Genomic DNA, 27766 nt, shown 5'->3' on the forward strand with positions numbered 1-27766 from the left:
ATTTGGGATTTATGGAGTAGAAATAAAAGGGGGTGAGTCTTGTGTTGAAAGTATTGGGAGTTTCTGACAAGCACTGCAAAGAGTACATTGCTTGTATTAATCAAACAGTAATTATTACTGGTTTTCATTTTCTTTAGGCTCTTGCAGTACCAGAGGAGCTCTTGGAGCATTAATGGCATGCTTGAGAACAGCCAGGGCCCATGGACATCTGGAACTTCCAAATATCATGAGCGGTGGTCTTGTATCCACTGAGTGTATAAAACAGGGTCTAGTTCATCAGCACAGCCAGGTAAAAGGGCTACCATTTATGTATCCTTTAAATTAGAATAATTGCTTTGATCCTGATTACTGTGTTAGTGTTGTATTAAAACGAAGGTGCCATCATGGGTGTCAGTAACTCTTTTGTGGTGAACTTTTAAATATCTTTCAGGTTTGCATTGATGCTTTAGGTTTACTCTGTGAAACCCATCGTACTACAGAAATAGTGTCTCTGGAAGAAATGCAACTAATTGAATTTTTTATGATGTACAACTTGAACAACCAATCTCCTTCTGTAAGGCAACAGATCGTTTCTCTGCTGAGAAAGGTAATTTCAAACTAAGAGCAATGTCTAACATGCCTCTTATGTTAGTTATAACACCACTTTAAAAGAAATAATGAGTATGTTAAGAAGTTGCTCATTGGAAAGAGTAGAAGCTCTAAGGCCAGGAGTATTTTTATGTATTACCCAACTGAATGGTGTTAAGTCATCACAGGCAAGGATGGCTTAAAAAAATATTAAGTGGCAGAGGCAGAGTAACTTCATGGGTGGTGGTGGGTGTTGCTTGACCAGCCAGCACCTGCACACTTTGCCAATAGCAAAGCAGTGTGCCCTGGAGTCAGCAGTGAGCCTTGTGTTGCCTTTGCTGGGGCCTAAAGCTGTGCTTACATGGACTTGTCACACCTCAGGCAAATTCAGTCACTTCATCACCCTCAGAAACCTGACCTGGAAAACAAAGTAGAAGAGTAATCACTGTGATGTGGCTGTGCCATTACAGTCTGCAGGGAATGAGTCTGTCCGTCTGGTGGAAGTTGCCAAGGTTGCATGTAGCTCATGGTAGAAGGATGGGGATAAAATGAGAAACCATGTAGGTAGAAAGAATATCTAGGAAGATTTTTATGGCAAAAGAAGGCAGTGTGGAAGGAGAAAATAATTAATTTGAGAAAGGGGAAAAATGAGGGAGTCAGTTTGGCAAAAACAGAAGAGAAATCCCATCTCTTTCCTTTTTTACCTGGTGCTTAGGAGCATGAGATGGAAAAGTTGTGCTAGATGGCAGTGTGATAAGAACGGAAATACTACTTATGGGCAGTAAAAGAGGTGGAGGAAGCACTTTTGAAGTGAGTCAAACTCTAAGGGACACTGAGGCTGTAGAAATTATCCGCATTGAGTTTTTTTTATAGATGAACACGGTTCCACAGAAAATGAGGTAAGAGGAGAAGGCTTGGCATGAATTTAAGGAGGGAGAGGGAAGAAGGTTCTGGAGGTGTAGAGGGAGGAGAGAAAAAATTTGTCATCAGAGAGGTGGGAAACAAAACCTTGGGTTTGGAGTGGAGAGGGAAGGATCTGTTCTGTGTTATGCTGTATGCAAACTTCTTAAAAATTACAAGCAGTGTGATTTGGAAAATAAGCTGAAAATCTGCCTTTTCCTTATTTCACTGTCAATGATTCTTGTTTCACCTACGTTTTCTTTTGTTTTAAAAGTTATTTTGCAGGATACAAGAAAGTTCTCAAGTGCTTTATAAATTGGCGCAAAATAAAACCAAGCAAGAGTTAGTTGAGAAGTCAAGTGAAATGCCTCCTTTGAGGATTTTGCAGCAATACAAAGTAAGTAGACTGCTAGAAATGCATGTAATAGAGGTGGGATAGCACTTCTGAGAGTTCATTGTTCCTGAACACCACTGGGTGAGTTAGGCACTCTGTATGTGTGTTAGGCAATAGTGCAGTGCAGAAGGAAAAAAAAGCTGTAAAGCCAAGCAGTGCTGGGGAGCTTGTCCACTCTGATGCACTTGTGCAAGTTTATTTTGACTAAATATGCTGTTGTTGATGAACTGAATGCCTCTTGATATTTGGAGGGATGTCTTTAAGGTAAATTCTGTTTGAAACCGATAAAGGTTATGAGGGATTGCTCTGTGATGTGCATTGAAACAGCAGTGAGTGAGGAACGACTGGAGATGTACCCTCAGTCCAAAAAAAAACCAAATTTTGGGCAGATGTCCTGTCATTTGTTTGCCATTTAGTAGTGAGCTTTAAATGGTGGTGTGTGTTACTGGGACTTAAAATAGAGATCAGTTGAGCTTCAGTCTTTTTCTAGGTCTCCAGAATAATCAGTGAGTGAGAGAATGAATGACAAGAGCTTTAGCATGAAGACTTCTTTTGTATTTGTAATTTTTATCCTATTTGAAGGCTTGCATTATCAGTATCTTTGTGTCAATCTGTTCCTTGAGTTCTGCTTTTCTTGGTCAGCTAATTTTCATGATTAGATACAACGGCTGTCTTTTTGTGGGCCTGGGGAAAGGAAACTGTTGTATTTAAAAACCCAAATGATTGTCCAGCCTTCCCTGTACTCTAAGAAACAAGAAACTCTGCCTGTACTGTGAATGTTGGCCTACTGTTTTTCTAAAATTAACTGCAAGGTCATAATTTTTTGGGATAAAGCAAAATATCCTGAGTTCAGCTACTTAGGCTTTTTTTGTAGGACAGCAAGTAAACAGTCTTAATTTTTTTCTTGCATTTTTTTTTTGCCAGGATTTCATGTCATCTGTATGTGCCAGACTTTTTGAAGTATTGTTTCCTGGTTCATCACACCCAACCAGGTTTTGTGCACTAAGTATTTTGGAATCAATAGCAGAAATATTTTCTGTTCCAAAAGGTAAGAAGTCTATAAATTAGACTTTAATGGACTGTAGAAATGGGAGGTATTGAAGAAGTGTCCTTTATGCCAGCTAGTCAGATTCTGTCAAAGTATTCTTTGTCCTTTATTTCCAGATTGTTAGTCCTTTATTTCTGTGGCATTTCCTGGATTGCTTTTGTTTTACTGGGGGGATAGTAAGTTTTTTTGGAAAAAGGAATATTGAAGTAAATGCTAATAATTGCCTGTTGCCTATCTTCTGTAAATTTGGATTTTTCTTGCATAGCCTGTTTTTTAGGAAGGTTTATTTTTTTATTATGAGGAAAACTTCTGGACAAGTGTCAATGTATTTGGTAACTTCACTCCTTTTTCCTGCACATATATCTTGATAGCTTGAAATGCTGAATTCAGTAAAAACTCTTGATTGAAAAATATTGCATATCCTCATGATACTATGCTAAATAAAATCCAGTTTTATTGTCCAGTTAATGATGATGTGCTGGTGTTATTTTAAATTTTCTTCATGATTTTATGGCAGTCTTAATTCATTAAGTACTTAGAGCTTTAGAGTATTGATATCCTTGCTAAATCTTGTCTCTTGATCACATGGTCAGCATAAAAATAGGTTTCAGTCCTAAATTGTAACCTTTTCTTTAAAGAAATTATATTAAATAATAACATTAAAGTTGATTTTGAGAGGGAATAAAATTGCCATTATGCTAAATCATTTCTCAAAATCCCTTGATAAATGAACACATTAATGTTATTATTATGAATATGTAGTATATTATTACTGCTTTTTTAAAAAATAGACAATCCTCAGTTGCTTATAATAGCAGCTGAGGAATTTCTAAATTAGACATTACTTCTATAAAGGCAATTTACCTGTTGTATTCTGTGCTGTATTATGGTGCAGTTGTTTACATCCTAAAATTTCAGCCTTCTTTACAGCATTAAGTCAAGTCACCAGCATTCACAACTCATTTATATCTAAATTAAAACCAAAATAAATTGTAATGGCATACATTTTAAGGGATTATTCCTATGACAAAATAACTGAAAACACCAAGCACCAAAACACACTGAAGCTTTCAACCTCTTTCTTGAAAGGAATTATTTTCTGATATTACATACTTACAGGAAGTGAGTTTTTAAACAAAACCAAAAGATTATTTTTAATTCTGCATTTAAAGGGAGTAAATGGGATTCTGGTTTTGGCAATAAGTTATTTTCTGTATTACGAAGAGTAATTTTTTAAAATAAGGTAAGCCTTTTTTATTCCTAAAAATTGTAAATATGGTATTTTAAAACCTATTAAGAGAAATAATATTAAAATAATAATTTGCCTAAAATTTAATGCTTCTTTTAGTATAGCAAAGGAGAATGTGAGGAGAGTGCTTATTCTGGAAAGAGTTACAGCACAACTATCTAAGGCATCAATTTCTTTGAACAGGCCTGGCACAAGTTTTCCAGTTGGATCAGGAGATTGATTCTGCTCGTGTCCAAACACTGATCCAGTGTTTTGCCAGTACTTTTGAGGAAGTAAAAATTCTGGCATTTAGACTTCTGATGAAACTACGTGATGTTGCACTGAATTTACAGGTATGAACTTGAAGAGTTTAGAGGGAGTAATTTTTGGAAGATGGATGTTCTGTAGTATACCAGATGCTTGTGTTAGGTACTGAGCAGGAGTCCTGAACCTTAGAAGCCAGTCCAAGTTGCCTGCAATAGTGTCCATCACTAACACCTTCTGTATAATTTTATGCAGCTTCTGCCCTTTTCTGAGGAGCCTTGTTTCACTAACGGATGGAGGAGTTTGGGAAGTCCTTTGGATATGACTATGAATTGTCAGAGAAATAGATAATGCAAGCCCTTGGCTTAGCTGTGACTTCCCTTTGTAAATGATTAAGGCATTTTGACTTGGTTACTCTTGTACTTGTAGGAAATGCAGCTCCCTGTTTCCTTTCCTTTCTGATTGATATCAGGCTTCATTATCTGATTGGTTTTTTTTTTTTTTTTGATTTCTCACAAATGTTGCCCTTTGAATTGATACTGATTTGTCTGTAATAACTTGATGAAAATTTAGTTTAAAATTCATTAGTACGTATGTAAAAATACTGCTACGAAGTAAACTGTGCTTGTCTTTAATGTCTTTAGCTTGTCTGTAATATCTTTAGCAGATAAAACACATTAACTTGAAAAAAAATACTTCCTGTGAGGTGCAGTGTAATCGAATACTGCTTTGTAAATGGCTGTCCCCATCCTCAATGTCTGTGTAATTGTATCCTTGCTAAATACATGCACATGCATGTTTTAAGTGTAAGGTCATCAGTGCACCAAACAAGTGTTTCTTAAGAAATATGTACCAGCAAACCTTAAAAGCAGGTTCTCAGATTCCAGGGTTGTAAGAAACGTAATTAAATCAATCTGGAAGCTCAATTAAATGAACAGTATTACTGCTTTGTTTTTTTCAGGGTTCTGAAAATCTAGATCTTCTATTCCAAGCAGCAATTGATCTTAGCACAAGCACCAAGCCCTACGATTGTGTCACTGCTTCATATTTGTTGAACTTTTTGGTATATCACAAAGGACTGCAGCACATTTGTTTAGGAAAATGGCTTGAGCATAACCCCCAGCTGGATGAAAACACATCAGTGAGTACAGTGGAGAAGAACACTTTGGCAGGTAAGATTTTGGGGGAAAGATTTTTTAATATTTGTTGAAAGTTTGCTGCTTTTCAATAAGCCTTTGGGTAGGAGGCTTAGTTAGAGATGCTCATTTCTTAACAGGATTTTAAGTATATTGTATTTTGCTGTTAAGAAGCCACGTTCTTTAGTAAGATCTCAATCTAGTCCTGTTTCTGTTGAGGCGGTTGAATATTCTGTAAGATGGCTTTTGTCATTATTTTGACCAGTGACATTTGAAAGTGCTATGGAGGCCAAGCAGTGAGCCTGGTGAAGCTGAGTGCATAAAGTGCAGGGAAGAGCCCTCTGCTTCCCCGAAGAGCTCGCTCACCCAGAGGGAAGGCAGCTGTAGTTGGTCTGTGTTTGTTTCAATACTCGATGTTTGCAACGCTGCCCCTTGGAGCTCTGTTTACCTGGCCCCATTTTTCTGTGAGATTTGCAGTCCCATGAATACCCATCCACAGTAATGAGGCTTTGTTGACATATTGAATATTTTTGTTTGGTTTAGTGCCCCTGGATGAAAGATGACAGGGCTCTAGATCTGGCAGGTTTGGCAAATTTGTTAACCAGGCTCTCTATCTTAAGTAATCTTCAGTGAAACTAAAATACTAAAGTTCGTTATTTGTAATAAAACATTTTACATAATTTGCAGTAAACTCACTATTTTATACTTCTTTGTGCCATTCTTGGCGTCTCTACAGATGCCTGTTAATCCTTTCTTGATATGCAGTGAAATAACGATTTTGAGACATGGTTGTGGTTGCCATAAGTGAAGGAAATGTGTGGGTAGCCTCATGTCTCATTGCTCTGGGGCATCTGCTGCTGGTGGTGATCCATGGTTCCTTGTTAGAATCTGTCATTTGTTCCCATTCTGGCACTGAGATGTCCCAAGCTATAAATAGAATTAAAATCGGTACATGTATCCTTGAAAATTGGTCAGGTTGTTTAGTGGAAGACATGAAGTTCAAATGCATAATCATGAACTTTTGATCTTTAATATCCTGTTGTACTCATCATTGTATTAATGTGGCTGTAAGGGCGAAGTCTGACTTGCAGTATGGAATAGGTAACTCCGTGTGACTTCATCATGAGCTGTGGGATTGTTCCTGAGCATGGGATGTGGGTTCTGCTTTTTACAGCTGCCATTTGGTTCAGTGAGACAGATTAAATTGACTATAACAAATATTGCTGGTGTTTAGGTAACTGAAAATCAATGGTAACCTATATTTCAATGACAAAAGAGGGAAGAGTATAATAAGGGAAATTGCTGTGCAAATTGCATTGAATTGTTGTGCACACAGGTTTTATTCCTGTTTCTAAAGCAGACTTGTTTCTTAGAAAATCAGTATATGAATGTTCAATGTAAATCTGTGCTTTAAAATATTTTAGTTATCAAGCTTTTGTTGGTGAATGTTGAAGAAGAAATATTCCAAGCCAAGAAGTCTCTGCTTCAAGCAGCAGCAGCATTCCCCATGTATGGGAGAGTGCACTGTATAACTGGGGCTTTGCAGCAATTACCCTTCAAGTAAGTAAAACATACTAAATAACTTGTAACTCCATATTTTAAGCAAGACCTACTAAATGGAAAGTTCTAACTCCATGTTTAGGTGCAGTGGAAGAGCTGTTAAGAAGAATAGAAAAATCATGCAGTATTATTTTTAAGGAAATCCAGTACCTGTGGCTTTTAGAGCTCTTGCTGTCTGCTGCAGTGTTTGATACTTCCTTTGTATGCGGTAAACTCAGCCTTAAAACTTTTCAGTCTCTACCCTATTTATAGTTTTCATAAATATTGTTGCAGAACTGTTTGAAATTTTGGTTCTTTCTTTTAAATATAAAATTATTTTTAATGTGTGTTATGTTTGGGTTATGATTTTGACTTTTTTTCCCTTAAGTAATTTGACACTGGTGTCTGAGTGGAAGGAAATAGTGACCAGGCTCATTTTGATGTCATACAGCCTCTCTGCTGTGGTATCACCAGTAGTACAGAGCTCATCACCAGAGGGTCTTATTCCAATGGACAGTGATCCAGGTAAAGAACCAAACAGAATCCCTAAAGAATTGTTTTCTAATCTGATGCTCCTGAAAGTCTCTTTATCTTGCAGTCATTCAGAACTAGACCAAGAACCCCTCCCTTTCAGCTTCTCATTTTATGTCATAACTTTTGGTCACTCTTTTAATTTCTGATAAAGTTTTATTCTTCACTAAAAAACCCACAAACATTTGCAGAGTGTATTGTTGTATCTCTTTCAAAACAGAGGGCTGTAAATTCAGGTTTTTTTCCTCGATCATTCTAATCACCATAGAACATTGTGGTTTTTCTTTTTTAATGCTTATAGCTTTCTTCTGTACTTATACACCCAAAATGAATTACATCAGTATAAAGAAATGGAAGTAGAGGACAAAACTATCTTAAATATCCCTCTTGTTTAATGTGCAGAAAGTGCAGATCGCCTGCAGATGATTCTGCAGGAGATACAACCACAGGACACAAATGATTATTTTATGCAAGCAAAAATTATGAGAGAACCCTGCAAAGAAGAATCTGAAAAGCTGGCTGACCAGCGTCCAACGAAAAATACTTGCATGGAAATGAGAGGTAAATCCAAGGCTATATAAATAATTAAATCAAGGTACTTTTTATAGAGGAGTAATTTTATGTGGATGATCAGTTGGAAGTTACTTGCTTGTGTAATGTTTCAGTTCTTACCTGTCAGAAGCTAGTTATTCATGGACATGGCTTTAAAGAATAATTCACTGTACTTCTGGAAGATGGGGGTTAATCTCTCTTAAGACACAAGTGAAAATTGGTTATTTTGATATCGGCCTAGATTCTGTTGCCTTAACTGCACTGGCAGGTAATCCTGAACACCTTTCCTATCAAGCAATGCTTCTAATATATTTCTTGTTGAGAAGTGTTCCTGTGATTTTCCTCTCCAGTGTACATGAGGCTAGTGGAGACTATGTTCATGCAAAACAACTTGCTGCATGAAATTACATAAGCAGAAACTTCAGCTTGAAAGATTCTAGTGGTAAAATGTTAGGTAGTATTTGTGTGTTTTAATGAGCAGCAGCTATGAAACTGAACCTTACAAGGATAAAGAAATTGTCAACTTTGGCATTTTTAGTGTAGGCCAGAATAAATTTGTAGAATATCCGTACATTTTAAAATTTAATAGTTTATGCCAGTTTTTGAACTTCCTTTCCCCCGCATGTTTGGAATGTTCGGGGCCGCAGGTTTTCGTTCACGAGCAGCAGGGGTAAACACGTGCAAGTGCCGCCGTGGCCACCAGGTGGCGGCGGCGCGTCACAAACGCTCCTTCCTTCGGGAGGCGCCTGGAGCGCGTCCGGGGAGCGATGGATGGGGGACGAGTGCCTGCCTGCCTCCCAAAGCGTCCGTGTTCCTGTGGCTCGGTGTGCGAGTACATAGGAGTTGTGACCGAAAGACCTCTACTCTTTAAAATAGCACTTCTCTGGTAAAATGGTTGTACTACTGCCTTTTCCAAGTGCAAGAAATAAAAGCAACTGTTGAGCAGGCAGTTAGGGTCAAGAAGATTAAATTATGTTTTGGGCGGGCAAGTTTAGAAATTTTGTCATAGTTAATTGTGTTTTGTAAGACAGGCTAAGTGAAGCTTAAATTACACACCTGCATCTGAGAACCTTGATTGCATTTGTTGTCTTTTTGTTTTTAAGGCAAAGACAGGCAAGTGTGCGACGTCACAGCTCAAATGGTTCTTGTATGTTGCTGGAGAAGCATGAAGGAAGTATCTCTGCTTTTAGGGACACTGTGTAAACTTTTGCCTTCACAGACTACATCTGAACCTTCAGAGGGGTTGATTACTGTAGAACAGGTAGGGAAATAATATTTATAATAAAACTTGCAATTTCTTCTTGGGTGGTGGTGAGGCAAAGGCAGTTTTCAGAAATTTTTTCCCTTAAATCCGTGTTCTGTTTGGAAAAAGTTGTGAGTTTTAAATTCTTTTAATTGCTGAGGTCTAAGGGTTTTCGTAGTTGTACTTGGTTATCAGTCCTGTTTTGATCCAGTGGCATTCAGAAAGCATAACTACAATAAAAACAGATGACTGAAGAAGTTATTATACATTACTAAAAAACCTCATTCATTTCTTATTGTATTGCGTTATTTATGAGATGTGTGATGTGTTTAGGGATACCAGTGCCTGCCTGCCACCCTCCCTGTTGTCTCTCTCTCAGGATATATTAGTCACTAATCGAATTGCTAAAAATCTTCTAAACTCACTTTTTATTCAAAGTCTCTTTTGTCTCATTTTTAACTCTACATATTGGGATTCTTCTTAAAGCTCTTCCTTAATTAGCTGTCAGAGTCAAGAGTTCTGAAAGTCAAACATGCTGACTAGTCCTGGTCTTGTCTTCCTCCTATCCATTGTTATGAATAATTTGTATGTAATGTGATTGTATCTTTTTCCTCTGATCTTTTTAATATGAGAGATCAGAAATGCTAATATGCCATCTGGGTCTCTTGCAGAACGTTGAGTTCAGTTTTTACAAGAAATTAGATTACCACAGGCATTTATTTGGGAAATATTTTGTGTTTATTAAATTTCTGTTTTAATTGATGACCTTTTCATTTACATATGTTTCAACAAGACCAGTTTGCATGGAAGACTGAAATATGGAAGACCAGCTACTTTTTAACCCCTTTTTCTTTCCAACAGAAAACAGTTACTTAGTTTTTCCATAGGTGTTAGAATTTTACATTTTAAAATAGAACATAGTATTATGTACTCTAGATTTTATTTCTTATCTAATGTGGTGCCATGGAAATAGTGTTGGTGTCTTTATTCTTGCATTGTCTCCAGTCCTCATGTTTTCATCTGGTTAACAGCTGTGCTTGTGTTGTTGCTGGGGTCTGGAGGGCAGATGAGAGAACAGATATGCCTTTCCACCATCATGTTCCTTAATCTGCTCTAAGTCACAGAGGAATTGGTATTTTAGAATGAGTCAGTTCTAGCTGCAGCATCTGTTTTTGGAAAGCAGACACTGATAGGTGCTCTTTCAGAAAGAATTCATTATTAAGGAAGGAGTTGGACTTCCATGATCTTGTGAGTCCCTTCAATCTCAGGATTTTCTGTGATTCTATTAAGATACCTTCTTTTCCTATAGATACCTCTTCAGCTTGTTAATTCTTCAGGTAATTCCTGTAAAACAGAAGAAGAATGCTTATGGATGAGAAGTCAGTTTGAAATCCTGATTTTCCTCGGGCTTGCAAGGAAATACCCAAAGAAAACTGCGGGCATTTTCTCTGTACTTTTTGTAACTTTGGGTCATTAACATGTTTTGTACAAAAAAAGAGGGTTTCATGAGAAATGACAAAAAATGTCAATTCCATAACTGCTAGGGCTTCAGACTTGTAATCACTTTTCAGTGTTGACAAATAAGCAAATTGGAATTTGTTGTCTTATGCATGTAGAATTTTTCTTTCAAGTTGCCCATTCTTTTTTTTTTGAGAGAAATCTTGGTCAGCTTGCCTTGAGCCAGGCTAAGTAATCGTTGAGAAAAATCTGGTAGCACCTCTTGGCCAGCATGTGCCATGCTGCTACAAATCTTCCTCCTGTTGTACCATGCTCCACTCCATCTAGGTCAGTAACTGTATTGAATTGTGCCTTAGGGGATCGATGCTGTCATAACTTACTCACCCCAGAGATCACAGTGAGTGTTGAGTTTGCTCACAGTCTTCTAATTGATTGTACCTCCTTTTTTAATGGAGCAGGCAGATGGAAATGCAGTGTCCTACAGTGCTGGTGTGCATTAGGAAATGGCACAGCAGAACTGCTTCCTGGCGGGCAGTGTGGTGCTGGGAGGCTGCTCTTTGCAGCAGTAATGCTGCCTGTTGTGCTGTGTACCTGTGGCAGAGAGGTTGGCAGGGAGGCAGCTCCTGCCATGATACTTTATTGTTGTTTGTAGGAAGTTGGGACAACACGAGATTCGCACTCTCCTTGTCATTTCAGTAGGAGATTTGAGTTTATGTGGCAGTCTTCAAAGCATCAGCTATTTTACATGGTGGCTTTGCCTTAAGAAATAACAGACATAGGAAGTGTAGAGTATAGCTGGAGGAATCTCTCTATTCAAATGCATACTTTTCATTTTCCATCTGATCCTAAAAGTCCAGAGATGGCAGGCTCAGAACTGTGCCTGTTAAGGAAATCAATCTAAATAGTATCATGTAACCACCAGAAGGACATCTAATAAAGATTCAGTGGGTTTTTTTTGTTGTCATATGACATGCAAATCATGAGTGCTCCAAGTCTGGAGGAGCATTTAACTCTTCCTCAAACTCCTGTTCTCTCACCTGGGAAGTTTTAAGACAATTTTAGGAGATAAGCATGCCAGAGCTGTGTGCCACAGTGAAAATAAACAGGCAGCAGAAGTAAAGACTGGGTTGTCCCATGGCCTGTATGAATCTTTTGGAATGTCTTGGAGAGAATTAGTATCTGGAATACCCAGATTCTTGCCCGCAGCAGCACGTGTGGTCCTGTACATAGTTGATTCTTGAATTAGTAAGGTTCACCTGTTATATTCTAAATTTGTGACCAAGAAATGAGTTATGGTAGTGCTGCTTCTAGCTAGTGAGTTCAGTTTGATGCAAGCTTCTAGTCAGCGTGGCTGTTGCAAGAACTATAAATAGTAAAGTTGGAAGTTATATGACCAAAAAAAAATCAAACCATATGAATTCTAGAAGCTAAGTGTAGTGCTGGGACAGGCTGGTAAATTGATTTACATGCGTATGGATTTCTTGATTTGGTTTTGTTTACACACCTGGAGAATTGCCCTGTCTGTGGGTCAGTTCCTTGTGGCACTTACTCCTCTTTTTTTGGACTAGAAAGCTGAAATGAAACCCTGTGGCTACATAAGCTACCTTAAACTCCACTCAGAAATAACTTTTTTAGGTAAATATATCCCCAGTTATTGTGTGGTTCATATTAGGTAAATTTTAGCTGCAGGAAATATGTAGATGGTATCAGATTTTTTTTTCCTTAAATTATTGCAATCTCATTGCTTGGGTGATACAAATTATTTAACAAGAGGTTGAAAAACCATAAAGGTAGATATGACATTAACTTTCCTGACAACTTGATTACTTGTCAGGCTGTTAAAGTATTAGAGCATTGTATAAGTAAGCAGAATTTTATAAGCAACTTGGTGTGGGTTAATGCATATTTTTATATAAAAGGTTTAAAGTGACTATTACTGGAGAACTTCTAGGAAAGACTCCCAAGGTAAATTTTGCATAAGGGCATTAAGTATGTGCTATGCATTGTAAACAAATTAAGGGGGAGGTTGGATTTAGACATTAAAAGTTGATGAGAATTAAAAAGAAAAAACACAGCAGACAAGACAGCCTGTCCTTTGTGGAATGAGATTGTGTGGATCTGTAAACTTCCCAACAGATTTGTGTTGTGTGATCACTTTGTGTTGTGATAGAGTTCTAGAAAATAGACTATAAATGAAAGTTTAGGTATCACATTTACAATTTTAATGCTTTTAAAAATAGCTCACATTCCAACATAATCTTCATTTTAAAATTGTTTCTAATGGTCAACAGCAATTATGCAGAATTCTGGAACATTAGAAATTTGTATTTATATATGTATTAGCTAATCTAATGTAGATTTGCTTCCCTTTGGTGCAATTTTTGGAATTTGAATTTCATATCTTAAATATTTTTAAGATTTTTTTTTTCTGCTGCCGTGCTTTAGTTGGCATTTTCTTTGCTTACACTCTTGCCAAAAACCCCAAAGTACGTTAAGTAATCTGCATTTGTTTCCCCTGAAAATCAGAGTTCTTCTCTTAAAATCTGAGTATGTCCATCACAGACAAATAACCAATTTCATATTCTTTATGTTTTTGGTCTTTTTGAAAGAATACAGAACTGCCCCCTTAATCTAAAAAAATAAGTATAATATTATATATTATGGGTGTTTATTATAGGACTTTGAGTTGCTTTTTGCTTATACCAGTGACCCTTCCAACCAGGGGGAGGATTGTTGCTTTGAACTGCAAAATATTTTGCATCTATAAATAGATTGTGTGTATGTAATTTCAAGTGGCTTTGTAACTTTTTCTTTCTTTTTTAGGTTAAAGATATTGGTGATTACTTTAAGCATCATCTGCTGCAATCAAGGCACAGGGGTGCATTTGAATTGGCATATGCTGGCTTTGTGCAACTTACAGAAATGCTTTCCAGGTAGAGGATGGACAACTTACCGTTTTTTTTAATACAAGTTTTGACCAATTTTAGCATCAACCTTGAAGCTGGCAGATCCTTGCTTTCATATGGATTTTATTTAAGTTTGGTGTAGGCATGATTATGACAGTTGCATGATGTTTGTGACTTGGACTACAAGACTTATGGTTAGAGATGTTGCTTAGACATTGAAAAATGATACAGACATATAATGCTCGCTGCATTTTTCTTCGTTTCTGGCATGTTAGTTTCCTGAACAGCTCTTAAAAACTCCTGGGGAAAGTAGGAGTGTAGAGTTCTTCCATTTCACTTCCCTTTTCTGATCCTTTGTGAAAATGTATGCCAGACTTTTTGCTTTAGCCAGGACATTTTCTTGGAAACTTCTGTTATCTGTCATGGAGTTGGTTATTGTGACATTTGGGAGACTACCTGACAGTGCATCACAGGGTGTGATATGCACTCTGGCTTTTTTTCTTTCCCCTTGTAACTTTATCGTTTCCTAGAAGAACTAAATGAGCAGAATTGTCCTGAGGTCTGGGCAAGATCACTGGAATTTCCATTACATGCTTAGCCACTGATTTCAAGTGCTGGTTATGTTTCTTTGTGGTATGCAGTGTTTATATCCCATCCATGTTTTAATAAGACAAATTAAAATTTCTACTGACTAGATAGAGTTTGGTGGCTATTTTTTTTTTGTTGTTGGGGTTTTTTGAAATATGAGAGACCAGTCAGATTTTCAATTTGAAGGACCTTATTTTCACACCAATGCTAGGATAAGTAACCAGTGTTCCCCTTTTGCCCCACGTCAGTCTGAGGTGCAGATCTGTTTCTTCTTTATTTCATACTGGAAACAGTTTTGGTGCTTTTAGTGCAGACTGGTTGGCTGATCAGGTTCACTGTGTGTCCCCTCAGACGATTTTCCCAGCAGAGCTGAGGCTTGGTCTCTGCTACAGGGTGCTGGGTGAGGCTGCTGCATCTATGTACCAGCACTGCTGCAGTAATGGTATTTGACACATGGTGGTGTTGATTCTGTGTGCCAGTGGGATGTTAAACTCCATACCATGATTCTCTTGGTGATCTCTCTCTCAAAGGTACATTATTTTCTTTAAGGTGATAGCAATCTGAGGGATTTCAAATTGGCTTGAGGAGTTTGAGTGCTCACACAACCTTGCTTTACGCTTGGTTGTTTATTCAAAACGAAAAAAATAAACTTAATGCTTTTTTTTTTGCCTGTCCATATGTTTTATATGCACTTGTTTAGATATTGGGGTGTTCTTCTATACCATGAAAACTTGGTTCAGGAAGTTCTAAGGTGATGTAAGTTTTCTCCCATCAATGTGAAGATAGAGTCTGGCCATCAGAGTAATACAGTTAAAAAAAAAAAACCCAAAACAACAAACCAACCAACAAACAGACATTTTACTACCACAAGTCTATTTGAAAGGAAAAAGGAGGCAATCCAAGCAGGTACAACCTTACTGGTCTGATCTCAGTCAATATGCAGAACTCTCTTGTAGCAAAGACAAAGTAAAAAGCAGGGAATAATAATGGAAAACATTTAAAACATGTAGTCAGTTTATAGCAGACTCACTATTTTTCTTTGGTTTTCAGTTTTAAAATTTCTTTTAAAAGCTGAGGCAAATAGAGCAAATATACCTAGATTTTGGAAAAGTTGTTGATGTGTTTGTTGCCTCTCCTGCTTTCTGCCATCGTATTTAATGGAGCACAATCCACTTAACAGCAGCCTTATGTTAAGTTGAAAAATGAGGAGCCAAGCCCGAGAGAACTCTGCTTGCCTGAAAATTATTCAAACATTAATTGATATGTATGTATCATCCCAAACAAAAGCCCTCCAAAATTCTGGAAGTTTCCTCTTTTGAATTAGCAGATGTCTGTTACAGTTGTTTTGGTTATCCATACTGCCTAGCATTTTTAAAGTTAAGATATTTCAAGCAGAGCAAGTGTTCCTTTGGGAAAAAAGATTTATAAGAACTGGAGAGCAGCTCTGTGGATGTACATTGGTTTCAACGAAAGACAATATTTTCCAGGAACTACAGGTCTCAAGGCTTGTATTTGTATTTAAAACAAAGGAGAAGGGAGACTGATACCAGAACAGGAAATGACTCTTTGATTTGGTACTCCTGGGATATGAGGAATATTTTGAGACTCTCCTCCAAAAGGGACTAATTAAGTCTCAGTGAATGCAGCTGCCTTGCAGGTTTTTTGTCATGAAGTCTTTCCGTGTCCCCTTCTGCAGCTGGGGGGGCTCCATTCTGCAAGTGAATCTCAGCTGGCCTGCCCCTCTCCATAGCTGAGAGGCTCATGGGCAGTCTGGAAGCATGTGTGCCAGAATCTGTATTAATTTACTGCTGTGTCCACAAATACCAGAGGAGAAAGCTTTTGTCTGGGGCAGCTTATAGTAATGTACAGCTTAGCATGATACCTTGTTGAACAGGATTGAACTCTAGATGTGCAGAAGCATCCCTGACCCTTGAATTTTTTTCTTTCTGTAAAACACAGTGAAAAATCTGTCACTAAGACTGTGCCAGGCATTTGTGAATGACTCCAACTGAACATAGTCCTTCACTTATTTCTAGCCAAGCACTTTTTTAAAGACTTCTTGCTGCAGTGACTTTATCTGACCTTGCTTTTAGCTGTACAGCCCTTAAACACCAGTCCTTATAAAGAACCAAGAGCAGACTTTTTTTCTTGACAGAATGATGGTATTCAGACCTGTTCGAGTTAGTGGTGAAAGAAAAATATTTTCTCTGCAGAGACTTCTTACAAACCTGATGAAATTGATCGGTCTTGAAATTCGGATGTAAATTGCTGAGTCTGCTCTAATATGCAAGTTACCATTCTTCTGTTTCCCTGTTGATACTCCTTCTGGGAGTGTAGTGCTTTTTTTTTCATGCCTGCTTAATGTTGCCTGCAGCTGCACCTTCAGAAAACGATACAGTTATGTAACAAGTAACATTCATATCAATGAAGTAAGCAATATGTTTTTTAAAAAGAGTATTTCCTGTCAAAGGCCTGGAAAAATTAAAAAATGCTCATTTGGTCTGATAACATGGTGGTTCAGGAAAGACAGAAATCTGTTTTAAACTTGAATCTCCTGTAATCCTTATTACTCAAGCAATTTCTCTGTCCCAAATGACATTTTGCCTGCTTTGCATTTTATTCAGTGATCTCTTTGCTGAGAGATCAGGTAGATGTCTGGAAATCTGAAATGGTATTGCAGAGTTATGGTGGTAGTGTTTTGCTTCACTAAAGTTTCAGAATGCAAGTGTAAGGTTTGGGAAGAGTAATGTCATACAGTGCAATGTGTTTATTTAGGAATAATTTATTTTGAACACTTTCAGATGTTTGATTGGAACTTAAATTGTGGTGAGCACTGTTTTAGGGGCTGCAGTAAGTTAGGTTCATAACAGTTTTCTGGGAAGCTGTAATTTACTAAAAGAAAGATGAAAACCATGCTTTTATTTTAAAAATGTTTAATCTGTCAGTATCAGTGAAAATTACTTATCTGTACCTAGTCAGTGTCTTATCTTCTGTAATATTTCTTTTGAGGAATCCTACTCCTTTGCAATGAACTCTGCTTCTGTCTCATTTTTTTGCTCTGAAGTGACTGTTACTCTTTGCTTTCCCAGTCTGCTGTGATCTGCCAAGAAGACTTGTAAAATGGAAATATCACTAATGGACTTTCTAGTGAAACTTATCAAAATTGTAAATAACTTTTTAGCACAAGTATAATCACAGATGTGAAGGAAAGAGTATTGTAGGGAGAGAAAGAAAGTGGGGGAGAAACACTGCTCTTATATATTGAGATGCTTATAGTGCTAGGAAATACATGACATAAGGAAGCATGAGATACAGTGTGAAGGCACTGCTCAGGTTGAAGTTGTATTAATTTTTAACACTGTTCATGTTTCCCCTCCCATTTCTTTTCCTGCTTGGTGTGAGAGATATGTGATAATGATACTGTCTGAAATTTTGAAGCCACCCAAGGTTCTGTCTGCTCTGCTTTGCCTTTAGAGAAACCTCAAACCCTTCTCAATGCACCTATATAATATGGAATTTTTTTTTTCCTGTAGAGTAGATGCTATGAAAAGGAGGATGCAAGTGGAAGGACTTCATAGTTTCAGAGGAGTTGTTCTTAAAGGCAGACCTATAACTTAAATAGTAATGTGTTTTTAAGGTTAGATTCTGGTCTCAAAAGTACCTGGGGCAGTATTTTGTCTATAAAAAATGGGAATCACGTTACCTATGTGAAAAAGAATAATACTGCAGGCCTGTTGAGAGAGAAAAAAAAAATGGTGACAGAAACCCGCTTTTTCCCTAGATAGGAACCGCTTACAGTGATTGGAATCACTGAATTCTGGATCTACACATGTACAAAAATGCTTCTGGTCATGTGATGTTTATGCCCCAAAGCACTTCCGCCCAGAAAGGCCAAATTCAAGATTGACCCATTGTTAACACACCATTTATTACAGACTGGAGAAAATACAGATATATGACTTAGGCAGAGGAGGATTGACTTAGGATTGTCAGGCTTTTGTTCTCATTGATACCTGAACACAGAAAGGGTTTGGGGCATGTATGAAATTGTTTTAAATGACAGATGAACAGACAGAAAATTGTGGATTACATTTAATGTACTGCATCTTGAGTAATTTGTGTATCAACTTACTGTGTTGCTTTTTCATTATCAATAAAATTTCTTTGATCTGGTAGAAATAATTACTATTTAATTCTGGAAAATGACATTTGATCTTGAGGCTCTAATTTTTTTATTGTAAAGCTTCGTTATTCTTAACATTTAGGGCCACCTGCTTCTTATGACAATATTCTTGTTGCCAGACCACAAGGAGCCCGAGCTGCCAAATGGAAGGGAGTAGTCATCTCCATTGCAAAGTCAATAGTCTCTAATGTTTCTAACTCTACAGCAGTAACTCTTTCACCTTCTAATAAATAAAAGTGCATTGGTGGGTGACTGAACAAGGTAGAATTACTTGTGGCAAGATCAAAGCAGTATGGCTTTAAGGGAGTCTGAAGTTTGTTTGACTTGAGTATGCTTCTCCTCTTTCTACTAATACTGAGAGGAGAAAAATCCCTCCGTTTACTTAAGAATAAAATATTCAGAGTGCTACATAGCAAATTCTAAATATTTCCTTAATGCTTGACTTTGTGCTTCTCTGCACCCCAGCAGATGTAGGTATTTCTCATGGAGTGTTCATGTTAATATTAAGATAACATACTGAAGAGAGATGAGCACTGTTCTCTGCGTGACTGAATGGAGACATTTACATTCTGCTTAGCTAGGGAGGTAAGACCGGGTGTCTCCATGATCAGAAAGAGCAGATTTTGCAGAATGTGTTGATGTGGACAAAGAGAACTGCCAAGTAGTGTCTTAATTGCTGGGACTCATGGAGGAGATATGTAAGACGTTTCGTGTGGTCGCAGTCCTAGAGTTGTATGCTCATTGTGTACCCAAAAATTAGCAAAGGAATGCCTCCTGAAAGTAAGCAAGGGCAAACAATTATCAGCCAAAGAAAGAGTAGTTAAAGAAAAGAGAACTCAGTGTGAGTTTCCAGGTTAATCTGATTGCTTCTATCATGGGCTTGGGGCAGGAAGTGCCTTTCTTTAATGCCGTGGTACGAGGTGAGGTATCGCTTGTGAAGCCTGGTTCCTCTTGAGCTCCGGACTGCTGGTTTGCATTCTGACTGCCCTTTTGAAGAGGTGCTGCCCTTAAAAAATGGGGAGTATGCCTGGCAGCAGTGTAGGAAATGTGATGGAAATCCTGCAGGAATTACTGAAGAGTAAGAAGTGTCCTGTCTTCTGCTGACGTGTCTGGCACTTCCTGTGACCTCAGGTTTCTGCATTACTACTTTTCTGCGTTTTTTTTTGTAAAAGAAAGAAAGGAGTGTTTCAGTGCAGATTAAAGCCTCATTTATTGTCCATGATCAGGTTTTTAGCCAATGTAAATTCTTGCTTTAATAAGAGGAGGATGAAGAAGGGAATGTATGTAGACCTTCCATTAGATTTTGGTTTTCACACCAGTACCTGCTGCCTTTTACTTCTACTATTAAATTCTTTATTTCAGTCACCCAGGTAGAAAACTTGATTGTAGTCTTACCGTAGGTCTCACTATCTCATCATGAATTTAATTATAGTTTATATTTTTAGGTAAGGCAAGTCCTGCATGGTTGTGATAGTTGCAGCTGTATTGCCCACAGTGATGAATTATTTCTTCTACTCTGAATCACCTACCAAACCAGTGTGACGGGTTTTAATAACGATGTGTTGTTAATAGAAATTTTTGTAACAATGAATGAGTCTTTTGGAACATTGACAGAAGATTAATGGGCTGGTGTTGCACACTGAATGTGGTACATTTTATTGCCCTGAACAGCACCAGTAATTGAAGTAGACTTGAGTTTTTCCTTGTCCTTGGAAGCCATTTGCTTTCAGGCAATGCTGAGTTTTATAACTGCAGAGGAGGAGTATTTGATGATAGGAGAACCATTTAGGTGCTTTACGAAAAGTTGGACTGACTTAGTATTGAAAAGAGCACTATGTCTTATTTTTAATTCCTTCCATTGCTCTGAGGCTTGCAGGGTTATTTACATAATGTGTACTTACTTTGGGGGGCTTCAGTTTCATTTTGTATGTTTATAAACACCAATAATAGTTAGTATAAAGGGGCACACATCAGCTACTGTGTGGCAACAACAATACGAATTTGTGAAGTGTCACTTCCTACACAGTGGCTGATGTGCATATGTCCCTGCCTTTTTTCTCCAGAACATGGTGGTAATTTTTGACAGAAGAGAGTTGTTGCAGCAAAGCACAGAATCTTGTTTTCTGTTCAGTTAAACATATTTTGCTAGTGGCACTTAATAAGTAGGGTTAATATTATTTGTACCAACACTGGAAAAAGGTACACTTTTGTTTAAAATTAATCTGATTTCATAATAAAAATCTGTATATGTGTTTGGAGATGTTAACATACAGTAAGAAATACTTATTCAGGTTGCTCAATGCTTTCTTTGACTTCGTCCTTGTTTTATTCACTTGTTTCATGTTTGTGTATCTCTTTGATGTAGATGTAACAGTGAGAGTCTGCACAAGATGCCAGAGCACTGGCTAAGCTGTGTGTTAAAAGAAATCAAATCTTGTGATCCTTCATCCACACTGTGTGCAACCCGACGGAGTGCAGGAATTCCGTTCTACATACAGGTACCAACTAATGTCACTGCCTCTGATTTAAATATATTCTCCAGAAAGGGCATTTTCAAAAAGGAAATTACATATTTATTTTTCCCACTTCAACCCCTTTTGATCAAACAATCACTTGGTTTTGTTATACAGACTTTTATTGCCTTTGTGCAACCAAGAAGCGGTTTGTAATTGAGCCATGTTTGGCACCTCAGTTCTATTGACTGTTGAGATTTTTGGCTTGTGGTAGGTTTCAGTGGCATTTCTAAAGACTGTGTTTAGGCTTTGTGTTACAACTGTAATAATTCTGGCAAATTCACAGATTAATTCACAGATTAAGTAAGACTTTGTTAACTATGTACTGCTTCGGTGCGGAGTGGGAGGGTAGTAGAATATGAACAGACCTTCACAGAATTGTAGAATGGTGGCCTGTTAAAGACTGCAAAGAACTTGGGAAGGCCACTCACCAGCAGTGAAGCACATGTAGTAGTGTCACACTGACTGGTGTTGACTGGCAGCCTCAAGTGCAATGGAGTACAGTACTGAAGACTTCTATCTGAGAACGTGGGGCCGTGCTCCTACATTCTGCCCACTCCCTCTGTTACCTTCAGCTCCATTAATCCCAGCCTCTGGCTTCTGCCAAATTCAGAACTGATGGCAGGGTGGCAGTGTTTTGTCTTTGCTTGAAGTGTCACCTCTTGCTGAGTGCCGCACATTAGTATGCAGCACCTCATCTACGTCCTTGTGGTGTCAGTCACTGCCGAGTTGGTTTTGCAGATTACACTTTACCTGTTTTCATTCCTTTGTTCCTTAAAGCAGCCATATTTGCTTTCCCCTAAATTAACCTCCATGATCTTGATTTTCAACCAGTTTTCTAAGACAGGAGTCCAAGAGTAACAATATGGTTTGTAACTTTCTCCACTCTCAGAAGTACAGTCTCAAGCACGTTCCAAGGATCTGAGGGACTGCTGGGAGCAAGCTCTCCCTGCCAGAATAATTCATCTTGCTTGTTTTCCACTCTGAGTTTGCCCTGAGAAAGTTGAGGCAGCCAGCTTCTGTCTGACCTCTTATGTCAGTCACAGCCTGCTCTTGGCTTTGCTAGATGTGTGTGCAGGGCAGCAGAGATCAGAAGTAGGGCACTGGTTTTAGAGACGTTTTTCCTGTTCAGTTTCAGCAATGAAATATCTTTCTCACTTCTAAGAGTAAGTTGTCTGCGGAAGAAATTTGATGATTTTGTGTTTTCTGGTTTCCCCATTCACACCACACAGTTTGAATCTGGTGGATATTATCTAGTTTGAATCTTGACAATGTGGGGGAAAACAAGCATGTTTGAATCAGTTTATGTAAAAATTTAGATTACTGTAAGGACTAGGTTGACCCAGTGATATCCCACTGCATGTGTAGTTGCAATTGGCCTACTGACTCCATAGGGCAAAGCTTGCACTGTGCCATAGCTTTGTGGGTAAATAGGTCAGAGGCTTCTTTTTTGACAGCTCTGGAAGAGTAGAGTTTAGTCAATTAACAGGAAAGTTTAAAATTAACATTGGGATTAGTCTGAAATAAACGATTTTCATATTGTAATTTTATAGTAAAGAGAGGTGGTAGTGTTCTTTGGAAATAGTTTTGAAGGTGCCTGTAGACTCAGTAAAATAAATTGAACCTTCAATGCCATGTGGCATTTAGATAATAAAAATATAATCTGTAATGTGTATCCTAACACTAGTAAAAGAAGGTTATTTTATTACTGCACTGTGGTCTCTTTGCTATTTACATCCTGTTCTGTGTTCTTGTTAACCTAAAATACATCTATTTTAATGAGGATATGTAGTTTTTGAGGTTATAACCATTCCATGACCTCTTTAAAATAGGAATGTTATTACTGCAAAGGTGCAGCTCCAGTTAGTGGGTGGGAAAGTATTATTTTCAGCTTTAACACCATGAAATTTTAGTCTTCAGATCATTCTCCTCTCTTTTGTACTTCATGAACTTTTTTTTTTCCCACCTGCTCTCTGTTTCTCGTATCATTAAAGATACTGATAAACTGACAGAAACTCCTCTGTAGGTTCTGCCTAAACTCTGTAATTCATTTTGTTGTTACTGATGCTGAACAGACTCTAGGCCCCAAAGCACAAATAGATAATCTTTTATTGGTGATAAATGATTATCCATTTGTCCTAACTTGGAAAAATTCAACAAGAGCTACTAGATAGAGACTGTTCTAAATTCAGTCCTGAAGTTTAGAGAACTAATTTAGAGTATTTTCATCTCTGCTGGATGTCCTACCCACTGAAATACTGTTTGGAGAGGGGTGCATCTCTTCCCTTATTTCAAAACTGTGCTGCTTGTTTTATCCTGTGTTGCAAACCAGAATTTATTATTTGGCCAGCCCTTGTCATCTCATGTAGGTGTTATTAACCTTAAAAAAAAAAAATCCATAATAGGAAATGTAAGTATGTGTAGTACAGCAGATACTTTTGCTGTCCAAAATGCTATGATTTGTATACTGACAAGCTTTGAACAAAGCTGAGTTGAAACTGAAACTTCATTTTTTGCAAATTTTTCTTAGTCATTCTGTATGGTCAGAAGCTAGGCTGTGGTATGGGAAATACAGGAATGAGAGAACTGGTAGTACAGAAAAATGGCTAGAAGCATCTGATTTTATTTTTTTTTTCTCCTTTCTATAGGCTTTGTTGGCATCAGAACCAAAGAAGGGCAAAACAGATTTGCTGAAAATGGCAATGAAAGAATTGATATTTCTGGCTGCACCTTTGAATGAATCTTTAAGTGTAATTCCACAGGTAAAATTCAGCCTCTCATCAAAAGGCAAATGTCAAAAGTGTGTTTACACTATTTCAAGCAGTTAAGAAGAGCGTGGGTGTTTAATGAGGATATTCTGTTCTTACAATCTATAGCTAGATTTTAAAATGCTTTGCATGTGTAGAGGTTACAAAGTTACTGTAAAACCTACTAAAAAGTGGATGGGGCATAATTCCATAGTTTTTTTTCCTAGTACAGCAAATGAAGTCATATATGAGCAATTTACTGCCTAGAGTATATTTTTAAACAGAAGATAAGTAACTTCTTTTTTACAAGTTTGTAATTGAACAAGCAAGCTTTGCTTACATTTAAAGTAAATAAATGAGTTATTTATGCATGATTCATAGTAAAACACTGCATGAAAACTGATTTTAGCCATACTTAGTAACTTCTAAAACTTAAGTACATACATTTGGAATACAAAAAAACTTATTTAAAGGCAAGACCTTTATCTTCAAAATGTTATCATTTACTTTCTGTCTGTTTGTAAGTGCAAGCCATAATTTGTTCCTAATACACAGAAGGATGTCCCAATGACTGCCAGATTTTCTGCTGGTATAAATTTGTTTAGCCTTGTCAAAGTCTGTGAAGCTACATGTATTACTACCTTCCCTTACAGAGGGTAGAGAAATACCAGAAAATGCTCCACATGGTAGAGCAAGCCTGGTTGTCAGTTTTAGCTTAATATTGCCCTCCTGTGAGCTGTAGTTTATTTTTTCTCACAGTATCTACAGCACGTCAAGAATGTTGGAAAAGATGATTCTGAACTTCAAAAGTTATTTTTACAGCCATGATAAGCTAAGGATAAAAGAATGTTGGCCTTCACTTGCAATGCCTGGACTATAGTTGCTAGAGGAATATATTTTTAAACTGAAACTGCTATTAACAGTATTTATTGCAGCACTATTTTAATCCATTTTTAAGCAGCAGTATTTCTTGTATTTAATATGGAAATAAAACGCTGTAATTGTGTATATAGATTGTTTTTGCTTTGCATGTTCACTGTTATAATTACATAAACAAAATTTAAGATATTTACTAATGAATTTATATTTTTCATATATTTCTTCTCTCACCACAGGTTCACGCTTTAAATATCCTCCGGGCACTGTATAGGGATACACGTTTAGGTGAAAACATCATTCCTTATGTTGCAGATGGAATAAAAGCATCAATTCTAGGGTTTATGTCACCTGTCTGGGCAGTAAGTTAATTCTTAATTTTGCTTCTCTAGTTGACCAGGATATAGAGTGGTCCTTTCAGTGAAGCTTTGGTCATGTTTATAAATGGCAGTACCACAATTTCTGGAATGTATTATTGTAAGGTACAGTAAAAAATAATGTAGATCTGCAAAAAAGGTCATCATTTTGGCCTTTTTTTTTTGTTTATGTTTAATTTTTCTTAATGTGAAGTGCTGATATCCACAAAAAATAGGGACAAAGATTACCTTATAGGTTAAAGTCTCTCTGGCTGTTAAATTTTGAGACAGTGCTCTTAGCTAGTAAGAAGCGCATTTGCATTTATTCTGACTGTTACTTTGCTCTTGAAATAAAGATCCTATATGGCATGTTCAGGTAGAGCACTTCATGATCTGCTGTGCATAAGGATGAATGCTTTGAACCACGAAAAATCTGGATGTATTCCTTATAATAAAGATAGACATCTCCAAAGAACCTGACCTTTCCAGTAGTACCATCTTCATTGGAAGTATGCTCTGAATTAATAGTTTCCATGTGCTGACCTGTAGCATGCTTTTCATTCAGCTGTTATTCTTTTTGATTGTACATTAATAGCTGTATTTAAAAAAAAATAATACATTTCAAAGGGGTTTTTCAAGCATAGTTCTTATTTTTTTCTCTAGGTACGAAATTCATCTACACTTCTTTTTAGTGCTCTGATTACAAGAATTTTTGGAGTTAAAAGAGGGAAAGATGAAAATTCAAAAAAAAATAGGTAAGCTTAACTTGGTATCAGTTAGAAGTTTGCAAGACATGACCTTAGCCAACAGCAATTTCAAAATATTGCTTGCTTTATGGATATATTTAAATCACGATGTTACAAGAAAATCTAGCTGCTTAAATCATGCTGCCAAGAAGTAAGTTGTAGGGCCAAAAATAGTTGTTGTTAAAAAGAGTTAATTTGTACTCAGGTGCAGTTTCACAGGAGTGCAGTGTTGCTGGGAGGTTTTTCTTCCAGTGGCTCTTCCAAAAGCCAGGGGCTCTCATGATCACAAAACAGATCTCTTGCTCTTGAGAGCAAAGACAAAGAGGGTAAAAGAGAAGAGGTACATATGTGGTGGTTACACATGTGTTCACTTCCTTCTAGAGCAGGCCTGGAGTTAATTTCACCCCTACTTATTTGATTTTCCCCTTTAGTCTTCCTGCTATAGAACAGTCTCATATCTCTTTCCTCCAGGCTCTAAAAATCGTAGCTTGCAGAGCCATTTCTCTTCCAAGGCGTACTGGCCTTGGTTTCTGTAGTCCTGCTTCAAATCCCTTACTATTTCACTTTATGTAAAAACAGTTCTCTGATTCTTAAAACTCCCCAGTCCTGAGCATTTCAGTTTCTTTGCACCCTCCAGTTACTGCACAAGGACCCCTATGTTTTCTTTGGCCTCTTCCTTTAGCTTTTTCAGCAAACGAAGCATATCCATGCCCTGTGCTCTGCAACTGAGGTTTCTGCTCTAGGAGGGATGTGAAAATAACCCTGGATGTAGAATAAACTCATTAAAAAGTATTCCTGGGTAAAGCCGTGGGGCCATAGAGTGGTCACGGTATGGATATTATGGTAACCATTTCAGAAATTCCTAATGAATTTTCACATCACAGGCAAGGCATGCAGTTTCTGAAAGAAGGCAATTGTTACAATTTACCTTCAGAAATTCCACCCTTTTTATAGTGGTTCCTTATTGTTGATCCGTGTAACTAATAAATTTTTCACGCATATTTTGAAAAACTAGATGTCTTGGGATGATACTGGTCTGTCATCTTTTAGAAGCTACATAGATGCCATTTTGTATGAATGTATATGTATGAAATAGTTGATTTCAGGTGTCATTTGAAAAACATAGTTACTGTGCATGTATGAACATGAGGAAGAAATATTGGTGGGAGATTTCCCTTAGAAAATAACTCTTTCTGCAAAACAGTTTGAAATGTTAGCTGCTCTACTGCATGAAATGATTCTTGTTTGGTCACATACCCAAGTCACTTCTTAATTTACTCCTGGAACCCTCCTGAAGCTCAAGCAGGACAGTAAAAAGTGCTTTTCATTTCTTGCCTTCCTACTTTGGTTTTATAACAGCATTCAAAGTGGCTTTTTTCCTTAAATTTTTATGTTGGGCACTTACTGAAAGAGATAGACACCCTGCTTTTTTGAACTTGTATCTTTGGGAAAAACTTGGCACTAACTTCTGCACTGGGGAGGCAAAGTGACTTCTCAAATGCCAGTGTCATGATCTGTGGAATCTGAGATTTCTGTTTTTGGAGCTGCAGAAGGTTATACATTTGAGCTTCTGTTGGATATGGGAGATACCAGAAAGAAGGAAAGGAATCCTTTATGCAGCTGAATTAAAAATTTTAATGGCAATGTTTATTTTTTTGTAACTGGCCCTGTTGACTTGCTTCTCTAAAACTTTTGTTTACAGTAATTTCTCTGTATTCATTTTAACCAAAAGATGTTAAAGCTGGACTGGCTTTCTTTTCTTCATCATTTCATTTAGTGGTTGTGCATTAAACATTGCATGAAATCACTTCTGCTGTTTTCCACGTGTGCTTGTCAGAACTGTGACACAGGGATTAGGAAGACACTTCTTAATACAGGAGGTGTGAAAGCAGGCAAAGATTTGATTTGTAGCTCGTGTCTCTGCAGGAGAACCCCACAGGTGGGTATAAGGTGGGCTGTGTTTGGGAAGAGAGAGGTCTGTGTTTCTGTGG

The 27766-nt window shown here is 37.5% G+C and overlaps 1 protein-coding gene across 4 annotated transcripts in view; it reads left to right on the plus strand.

Moving 5' to 3' along the window:
- The window catches only part of THADA (THADA armadillo repeat containing), a 156260-nt gene that overhangs the window by 9791 nt on the left and 118703 nt on the right, over positions 1-27766 (plus strand). For all 4 annotated transcript variants that reach the window (XR_005256532.1, XM_038133724.1, XM_038133725.1 and 1 more), the window contains exons 12-26: positions 138-289; positions 431-586; positions 1742-1864; positions 2786-2909; positions 4342-4490; positions 5363-5573; positions 6962-7097; positions 7465-7601; positions 8010-8168; positions 9263-9420; positions 13684-13793; positions 20903-21035; positions 23699-23812; positions 24913-25035; positions 25693-25784. Coding sequence is in view for 3 of the 4 variants with exons in the window: in XM_038133724.1 (XP_037989652.1) it covers positions 138-289; positions 431-586; positions 1742-1864; positions 2786-2909; positions 4342-4490; positions 5363-5573; positions 6962-7097; positions 7465-7601; positions 8010-8168; positions 9263-9420; positions 13684-13793; positions 20903-21035; positions 23699-23812; positions 24913-25035; positions 25693-25784 (2077 nt within the window). In the remaining variant the exon portion in view is untranslated. The remainder of the gene's footprint in view (positions 1-137; positions 290-430; positions 587-1741; positions 1865-2785; positions 2910-4341; positions 4491-5362; positions 5574-6961; positions 7098-7464; positions 7602-8009; positions 8169-9262; positions 9421-13683; positions 13794-20902; positions 21036-23698; positions 23813-24912; positions 25036-25692; positions 25785-27766) is intronic.

The sequence above is a fragment of the Motacilla alba genome, chromosome 3, assembly GCF_015832195.1.
Source record: "Motacilla alba alba isolate MOTALB_02 chromosome 3, Motacilla_alba_V1.0_pri, whole genome shotgun sequence".
NCBI lineage: Eukaryota > Metazoa > Chordata > Aves > Passeriformes > Motacillidae > Motacilla > Motacilla alba.